Source organism: Nerophis lumbriciformis, linkage group LG09, assembly GCF_033978685.3.
Source record: "Nerophis lumbriciformis linkage group LG09, RoL_Nlum_v2.1, whole genome shotgun sequence".
Taxonomy (NCBI): domain Eukaryota; kingdom Metazoa; phylum Chordata; class Actinopteri; order Syngnathiformes; family Syngnathidae; genus Nerophis; species Nerophis lumbriciformis.
The window spans coordinates 14,160,368-14,170,000 of record NC_084556.2 but is presented as its reverse complement, the minus strand read 5'-3'; the positions used below and the strand labels follow the sequence as shown (position 1 = coordinate 14,170,000).

The following is a 9,633-nucleotide window of genomic DNA, read 5'->3' as shown; positions in this document are numbered from 1 at the left end:
TGGCTAATGTTGCAGCCGTACTCAATAAAACAAAAGCACAGAGACTGAGTCACCAACGTACTAAAACCGAGACATTGTATGAAAATCAAGGCATAGTTTTGTTAAAACAGATCTACCGCTATATGAAAATACATTATTTTGCTTCACATGCAATTAGCGCCTGTGATTATGCAGCGTCTTGAATATTTATGCACAATTGTCAATGCAGAGTGTTTTTTAGGGATGGCTTGAAGCATTTTGTTTCATGTTCATATCCAGCAGGGCCTGAGTGGCCCGCGAGACACTATTAAGGTATTAATAATGGATAACAATTTCTCTATTCTCTTAGATTGTGCCTAGGCATGCATGCGCTATATGCATTCTCTGTTATACAAAGTGTCTTTAATGCAAACATGTCTTGGTTACAGCACATATTGAAGAGCTTATGTGAGTATATTGCCCTTTGGTGTAAAATAGAACCTGCAACGGTCCATGAAGTTGGAGACTTCTTATTTTTGGGTCATTCCATCAAAGTTTAAGGACATATAATAACAGGAAGGAAGGCTCTCTTTCGGTACTTTAATACCGAGGTATAACTTAATGTAGTTTAATTAACATGAATTAACATGTTGACTTACTTACTACTGAACCTTTGGCACCTTGTCCTAAACCTTTGAGTCAACTTATTTCAAAACTATGTTAAGCCTCATGAGCAACGAAAGATGGTTGCGCTCAAAAATTTGTTTTATGTAATTTACATTTTTTTTTTTTTTTTTTTTTTTTTTTCTGTGCTTTAAAATATTCGCTATCTTCAGACTAATCGATAGATATAAAGCTTTTATAGATTTGTAATGTTTTAGTTTTTTTATGTTTTATGCTCTTTTTGTATAAAAAAAACCCACAAATATTATGGGAAAAAAACAAAATATGCACAATTTCCAAAAACGAGTTGCAAAGTGGAATACTTCAGATGAGGTTATTACAGCCATTAATAGGCCAATAATTCATAACAACACTGATTTTGATGCATTATTTTGTTTTTGGAACCATGACTGTTTCTTTTTTCCAAAAACTCACACTATGCCTCCTTAGCCAAAAAACGGTTGCGCTCAAAAAAAGTGTTATAAGTCAGTCATGTAAAACTTTTGGCGCTTTAAAAACTTCAACAGCTTCAGACCTATCCATGATATACATTTGTGTATGTATTTGTAGTATATTTTAATGTTTTATGGTCATTTTGTAAAACAAATAAAAAATAAATACAAAAAATAAGTGTTATTATGGAAATACACTATATGCAATATTTTCCAAAAACAGGTTCAAAAACTTTTTTTATGATGGGAAAAAAGTAAATATGCACAATTTCCAAAAAAGAGTTGCAAAGTGGAATACTTCAGATGAGGTAATTACAGCCAGGTCAATAATTCATTACACGCTTCATGAGCAGCGAAAGATGGTTGCGCTCAAAAATGTGTTTTATCTAATTTAATTTTATTTATTTATTTATTTTTTAATTTTTTTTGTGCTTTAAAATATTCGGTATCTTCAGACATATCGATAGATATAAAGCTTTTATAGATTTGTAATGTTTTAGTTTTTTTAATGTTTTATGCTCTATGCTCTTTTTGTATAAAAAAACACAAATATTATGGGAAAAACACAAAATATGCACAATTTCCAAAAACGAGTTGCTAAGTGGAATACTTCAGATGAGCTTATTACAGCCATTAATAGGCCAATAATTCATAACAACACTGATTTTGATAAATTATTATTTTTTGGAACCATGACAGTTTCTTTTTCCCAAAAACTCACACTATCCCTCCTTAGCCGAAAAACGGTTGCGCTCAAAAAAAGTGTTATAAGTCAGTCATATAAAACTTTTAGCGCTTTAAAAGCTTCAACAGCTTCAGACCTATCCATGATATACATTTGTATATGTATTTGTAATATATTTTAATGTTTTATGGTCATTTTGTAAAACAAATTAAAAAAAAAATACAAAAAATAAGTGTTTTTATGGAAAAACACTATATGCAATATTTTCCAAAAACAGGTTCAAAAACTTTTTTTATGATGGGAAAAAAAGTAAATATGCACAATTTCCAAAAAAGAGTTGCAAAGTGGAATACTTCAGATGAGGTCATTACAGCCAGGTCAATAATTCATTACAACACTAACTTTGATGCATTATTACTTTTGGAATTATGACATTTTTTTCAAAAAGTTACACTATCCATCCCCTAACCAAAAAATGGCCAAACTCAAAAAAATGTTATAAGTAAGTCATACATACCGTATTTTTCGGAGTATAAGTCGCACCGGAGTATAGGTTTGCCTCTGCCGAAAATGCATAATAAAGACGGAAAAAAAACATATATAAGTCGCACTGAAAAAAACTGCGACTTATAGTCCGAAAAATACGGTATATATTTTTTGAAACATCCAACGCTAAATAATTTTTCAGCAGCTTTAGACTCATCCATAAATATTACGTTTTTATTATTTTTTTGCGTTTTTTTAATTGTTTTAGGTTATTCTTGCCCTTCTTTGGGACACGAGACACCACTGTCGTGTTGCAGCCTCTTGTGTTGTGTAGCTTCTCTGCATGACACCAACTACAATGAGCTGGCGGAAATTTCGGTAAATTTATCCTGCAAACTTCACACATTCCTTTCAAACATGCAAAATGAACTTTCTCGGCCACGTGTCTAATGAATGAAGTGACAGTGGATGCATTTGCTATGAGAAAGCATTCTTTTTTTTTTAAAAAAGGGGCTTGCAGGCTTGCAAAGTTTTTGTGAATTTTACCCTGACACACACAAAATATATACACACTTTTGCACACTAACATGCACAGTAAGGGACAATAAATAATAGCATCACTATTTTTGATGAAACTGAATATTTGTTTTAACGTAAATATGTTTAAGTCACGGGCAGCACGGTGGTAGAGGGGTTAAGTGCGTCTGCCTCACAATACGAAGGTGCTGAGTAGTCTGGGGTTCAATCCCAGGCTTGGGATCTTTCTGTGTGGAGTTTGTATGTTCTCCCCGTGACTGCGTGGGTTTCCTCCGGGTACTCCAGCTTCCTCCCACCTCCAAAGACATGCACCTGGGGATAGGTTGATTGGCAACACTAAATTGGCCCTAGTGTGTGGATGTGAGTGTGAATGTTGTCTGTCTATCTGTGTTGGCCCTGCGATGAGGTGGCGACTTGTCCAGGGTGTACACCGCCTTCCGCCCGATTGTAGCTGAGATAGGCTCCAGCGCCCCCCGCGACCCCAAAGGGAATAAGCGGTAGGAAATGGATGGATGGATGGATGTTTTAGTCACATAAACACTGTCATTATCTGATGGTGTAGCGGTGCCATTGCACACGTACACACTGACATCAGACACAAAATGTTTTCGAAACCACATTTATACTCCTCTCTGTAGCAATAACAACCCGCCAAGATCATTGTTTATTGTATTTAGATCGTTTGTTGACAGATTGTTTTAATTTGAATGAACAACAAGTGCGAAAACACTCCATATGAAATTATTTCGGGTATCAACTAGTGGTTGAGAGGTCTAATTACATTCAAAACAATTTTTTTCTTGTATTTACAAGGGACATGCTTAGATTAATTCAGTATTTACAGTAAAATAATTGTAACATATCAGGTTTTCAATATATTGAAAATATATATGTTACAATGGGAGTAAATAGGCGACCAAAATGGGCAAAGTTTAAGGTTAGGTGTTCATCAAAGTGTTGGCTGTCACAAATTTATTTGGCCCCATAGTGTCATACTCAATAAAAACACAAATATGGGATTCTTCCATTCAATTATATGCGGGAGAATTGACTTTTGTATACGCCTAATGTTTTGGCCATAATTGACCAGGGCAAATATAAGCAAAACAAGCGGGCATTATTTACTCTGGTATATGACACTGACAAAATTCATAAAATTGTATCTTCTCAGATGATCTGGATCTGACTTTTTATACCAAAAGTCATGTTTTTTGTGTTATTACATCATCTTATGAGAGAACATACTCACAAACTAATAATATAGCACTGCTGAAAAATGTTTTTTTTAGTCTTGGATGTACACACAGAACCAGGACCACTCCTCCTTATATAACAGGTCACGTGCTGTGCGCGGGGCCCCGTGACCAGTGGGGGCCCCCGTATTGTGTAAAGAAGCGCATGTAAAATGTCAAATAATGGATGGCAGGTCGCTTCATATGAAATTTTACTGCAAACATAGTCCGAGCCTCCTCCTGCTCTGTCGTTGATTATAATGTAATGGTAATTCTTACTGTACAGCGTAAGTGCTGGGCTTATTAACAAATGAAAAGGGATCAAAACTGGCCGTAGATGTACCTGGAACATAATCGCTTTTGACCTTTTCCACTTACTAGTACTCTTTTTAGTGATAAGATTGTTTTTTGCACACACACACACACAAAAAAAATCTCTTTCCAATTACCGTATTTTTCGGAGTATAAGTCGCACCTGAGTATAAGTCGCACCAGCCGAAAATGCATAATAAAGAAGGGAAAAAACAAATATAAGTTGCACTGGAGTATAAGTCGCATTTTTTGGGGACATTTATTTGATAAAACCCAACACCAAGAATATACATTTGAAAGGAAATTTAAAATAAAGAAAGAATAGTGAACAACAGGCTGAATAAGTGTACGTTATATGAGGCATAAATAACCAACTGAGAAGGTGCCTGGTATGTTAACGTAACATATTATGGTAAGAGTCATTGAAATAAGGGGAGAGTGGCCGTGCGCGACCCGAGGGTCCCTGGTTCAATCCCCACCTAGTACCAACCTCGTCATGTCCGTTGTGTCCTGAGCAAGACACTTCACCCTTGCTCCTGATGGGTGCTGGTTAGCGCCTTGCATGGCAGCTCCCTCCATCAGTGTGTGAATGTGTGTGTGAATGGGTAAATGTGGAAGTAGTGTCAAAGCGCTTTGAGTACCTTGAAGGTAGAAAAGCGCTATACAAGTACAACCCATTTATCATTTATATAGAACATGCTATACGTTTACCAAACAATCTGTCACTCCTAATCGCTAAATCTGATGAAATCTTATACGTCTAGTCTCTTACGTGAATGAGCTAAATAATATTATTTGATATTTTACGGTAATGTGTTAATAATTTCACAGATAAGTCGCTCCTGAGTATAAGTCGCACCCCCGGCCAAACTATGAAAAAAACTGCGATTTATAGTCCGAAAAATACGGTAATTTGTTTTAGTACAAAACATGCCAATTTGATAAAAAATGTGTACAAATCATTTTACATTATTAAAACAATGTGAAAAACGTTAAAGGTACAGTAAGGGGCTGCTGAGGGCCTCAATTTAGCCAGGGGTGGCCATGTATTGAACCTATATCCTCCTGAGAAGCAGTATCCTCTGTGTTTGTACAAATGCATTTTTGTGTAAAAATGTGTAACTCCGATAAAGAAATCAACCTAAAACAAATGTTTACTGCAAAGGTTCTCCGGAGGACCTGAATCGTATTCTATGGGCTTCCGTTTAAAAAAAAAGACACCAGTCAATCAGAATAACTTGTGTGCCTGGAGGATGTACTGTCATTTGAAACTTATTAATCTATTGTGTACTTTTTGTTCACAAATGCTTCTCCAACTCTTCACATCCTCCTCATTGTTATTTATGATGCATGAGTCATATTGTAGGCTTTTTTTCCACCCTTTCCTACCGTCCTTTCGGCAATCATGCACGACCCTTGTTTTGTGTGGCCGTGACTTTACATGCTCTTCTCTCCTTTGGCAGCTCTGGGCAGAACAGCTTGACAGAGGGGGATACAGATAACACAACAGTGTTCACCAAAATCTTGGACAGCCTTCTGGACGGCTATGACAACCGCCTCAGGCCGGGACTGGGAGGTCAGTAAAACATACAGCATATTGCACAATGTCCACTATGGTGCTGTTGTTATGGTTACAGTGATGGATGTGTGTGGGCTTTGTATCAATTTCAATTTTCCATGCACGAGGTGTTGTGAAACTATTGTTAACTATAACTGAAGTGAACCGTAGCGTAATACACAATGATTCAAATGCATGGTACCATATCGTATCATATCGTGTCAGATGTAAATCTTATTGTATCGCATTGAGAGTAGATGGAGTGAAACGTATCATAATTGGAAAGCATTATTTTGTATCGCACTGTAATTCGAGTGTATCGTGTCCTTCAGTATCATATCCTACCGCTTTAAAATGTGAGTGTTCATATCGTACTGTATTGCATCGTACTTAGAGTGACTCGAATGAATCGTATTGTATTGTACGTGGTCGCATTTGATCACAAGGTTTTGTAATGCATCGCAATTGCAAAAAAATGTATATCACGTCCTAACTGGAGTGAGTTGTATTGTTTTGTATCGCATCTTATTGTGAGTGGATTATATCGCGTACTATTTTGAGTGAATGATATCGCGCCACAGTAAGGGTCCACAACTCATTTTTCTTGTGAAAGCTGCTTTTACAAAATAAAAATGGCCGAGAGCTGCGAGTTTCGGTAACATTTGTTTTCATAGTTTATCTCAATTCAAACAAACAAAAAATAAGCTTGTTTTGTCAGAACATGTACAAAAACAAGTCATATTAAAACGTTGTTGATGTTGTTTATCTCTATCTTGTATTTCTGTAACACATGTATTTCCGGTGTATCTCACATTATGAACTAAAATGCTGTGAAATTATGCTCAAGATTACATATTTTACTGACTCATACACTGCAGATCAGACAAACACACGTTTGTTAAACAAAATTGTCTAACATTCTTTAATATACAAACCCCGTTTCCATATGAGTTGGGAAATTGTGTTAGATGTAAATATAAACGGAATACAATGATTTGCAAATCATTTTCAACCAATATTCAATTGAATATGCTACAAAGACAACACATTTGATGTTCAAACTGATAAACATTTTTGTTTTTTGCAAATAATCATTATCTTTAGAATGTAATGCCAGCAACACGTGACAAAGACTTTGGGAAAGGTGGCAATAAATACTGATAAAGTTGAGGAATGCTCATCAAACACTTATTTGGAACATCCCACAGGTGAACAGGCAAATTGGGAACAGGTGGGTGCTATGATTGGGTATAAAAGTAGATTCCATGAAATGCTCAGTCATTCACAAACAAGGATGGGGCGAGGGTCACCACTTTGTCAACAAATGTGTGAGCAATTTGTTGAACAGTTTAAGAAAACCCTTTCTCAACCAGCTATTGCAAGGAATTTAGGGATTTCACCATCTACGGTCCATAAAATCATCAAAGGGTTCAGAGAATCTGGAGAAATCCCTGCATGTAAGCAGCTAAGCCCGTGACCTTCGATCCCTCAGGCTGTACTGCATCAACAAGCGACATCAGTGTGTAAATTTATCACCACATGGGCTCAGGAACACTTCAGAAACCCACTGTCAGTAACTACAGTTGTTCGCTACATCTGTAAGTGCAAGTTAAAACTCTCCTATGCAAGGCGAAAACCGTTTACCAACAATACCCACAAACGCCGTCGGATTCGCTGGGCCTGAGCTCATCTAAGATGGACTGAAGCAAAGTGGAAAAGTCTTCTGTGGTCTGACGAGTCCACATTTCAAATTGTTTTTGGAAACATTGGACGTTGTGTCCTCCGGACCAAAGAGGAAAAGAACCATCCGGATTGTTATAGGCGCAAAGTTGAAAAGCCAGCATCTGTGATGGTATGGGGGTGTATTAGTGCCCAAGACATGGGTAACTTACACATCTGTGAAGGTGCCATTAATGCTGAAAGGTACATACAGGTTTTGGAGCAACATATGTTGCCATCCAAGCAACGTTACCATGGACGCCCCTGCTTATTTCAGCAAGACAATGCCCAGCCAAGTGTTACATCAACGTGGCTTCATAGTAAAAGAGTGCGGGTCCTAGACTGGCCTGCCTGTAGTCCAGACCTGTCTCCCATTGAAAATGTGTGGTGTTTTATGAAGCCTAAAATACCACAACGGAGACCCCCGGACTGTTGAACAACTTAAGCTGTACATCAAGTAAGAATGGGGAAGAATTCCACGTGAGAAGTTTAAAAAATGTGTCTCCTCAGTTCCCAAACGTTTACTGAGTGTTATTAAAAGGAAAGGCCATGTAACACAATGGTGAACATGCCCTTTCCCAACTACTTTGGCACGTGCTGCAGCCATGAAATTCTAAGTTAATTATTATTTGCAAAAAAAATAAAAAATGTATGAGTTTGAACATCAAATATGTTGTCTTTGTAGTGCATCCAATTGAATATGGGTTGAAAAGGATTTGCAAATCATTGTATTCCGTTTATATTTACATCTAACACAATTTCCCAACTCATATGGAAACGAGGTTTGTACATTACACCTTATTTTAAACAGTATACATATACATATATGTGTACATATATATATGTATATATAAAGGTATGATACAACATTTTGTTGAGATGTTTAATATCAAGCGTCTAATCTACCATATCAGATAAAGCATCAACTGATATTTAATTTGATTATTACTCACTTACCTACCTTCGGTATAAAGGAAGGTACAGCAACTGGTTTACACTATATTCTTCGGGCATTCAATTGATCGTAACTGGACTGTTTGGTTTGTCTTAGAAGATGTTTCGCCACTGATCCGAGTAGACTTCATATGTTCGTGCTCAGAGACCTAGATTGGTCAGATCTAGTCTACCGACTCGTGCAAAAAAAAACAAATATTTATACTCCAATGCCAGGAGGGTGTGTCTGGGTAAGGATGGTTCCGCCTTATCATAGTAAGAAAAAAAACTGTTGGTATGCAAGCAAGCAATCCTACTCTCAATGCCAACGACAGTTGTTGAAGTGTAATTTCCCCTACTTGCATTGAGGTATTGTTTGACAGAACGACCACCAGCCCAAAAAAGTCAGAATCACCCAAGTGAACATTCCATTCAGTTGTAACAAATGGCACAAAGGAGCATCTGTGACCAGGATGTTTTTAACTCCTGTTATTTGTTGGAGGCTAAATTGCAGAGTCTTTTAGGAATGGTTGGCAGGACAGTGTTGTATGTGAGAGATAGTCTATGAGCCTGAACTGATGACTGATGAAGCATACTTGGTCGTGAGGAGAAACGTCTGATAAGACAAACCGAACCGTCCAGTTGCGATCGTTTGAATGCCCTGAGGATACAATGACGAAGATGAATGAGAACATCCATAGGCTTGTTACACTACGTTATGCCGTTGTTCCATATTGTTTTAAAAGCTGCAAAACTCACTTATTATTAATCTCCAACTCAATGACATTTTCAAAGCTTGTAGAGTTCAGCATATGGAAAGTGTTATAACTTTTTATTCCCAATTGATTTGAAATATTTATCATAATTGGTTGATTAATGTAGCACACTCATATAGAGAAATAAGCACACACACAGATGGTTGTTTAAAGTTGCAAACATGTCAGGATGCGCCTTAATAATTTTGCTTCAAATATTCATATTTTGCATGCTAATAGTTTTATAAAATGTCATCACCGATAACTACATTATTATAATTCCTGGATACAAGTTTATTTTGCGTATAGTTCTGCTTGAAAGGGTTGAATTTGACTTTCACTT

General features: G+C 36.8%; 1 protein-coding gene across 2 annotated transcripts in view; it reads left to right on the top strand.

Moving 5' to 3' along the window:
* The window catches only part of gabra1 (gamma-aminobutyric acid type A receptor subunit alpha1), a 78,954-nt gene that overhangs the window by 9,338 nt on the left and 59,983 nt on the right, over window positions 1–9,633 (top strand). For both annotated transcript variants that reach the window (XM_061962527.2, XM_061962528.2), the window contains exon 3: window positions 5,789–5,901. In XM_061962527.2, the coding sequence (XP_061818511.1) occupies window positions 5,789–5,901 (113 nt within the window). The remainder of the gene's footprint in view (window positions 1–5,788; window positions 5,902–9,633) is intronic.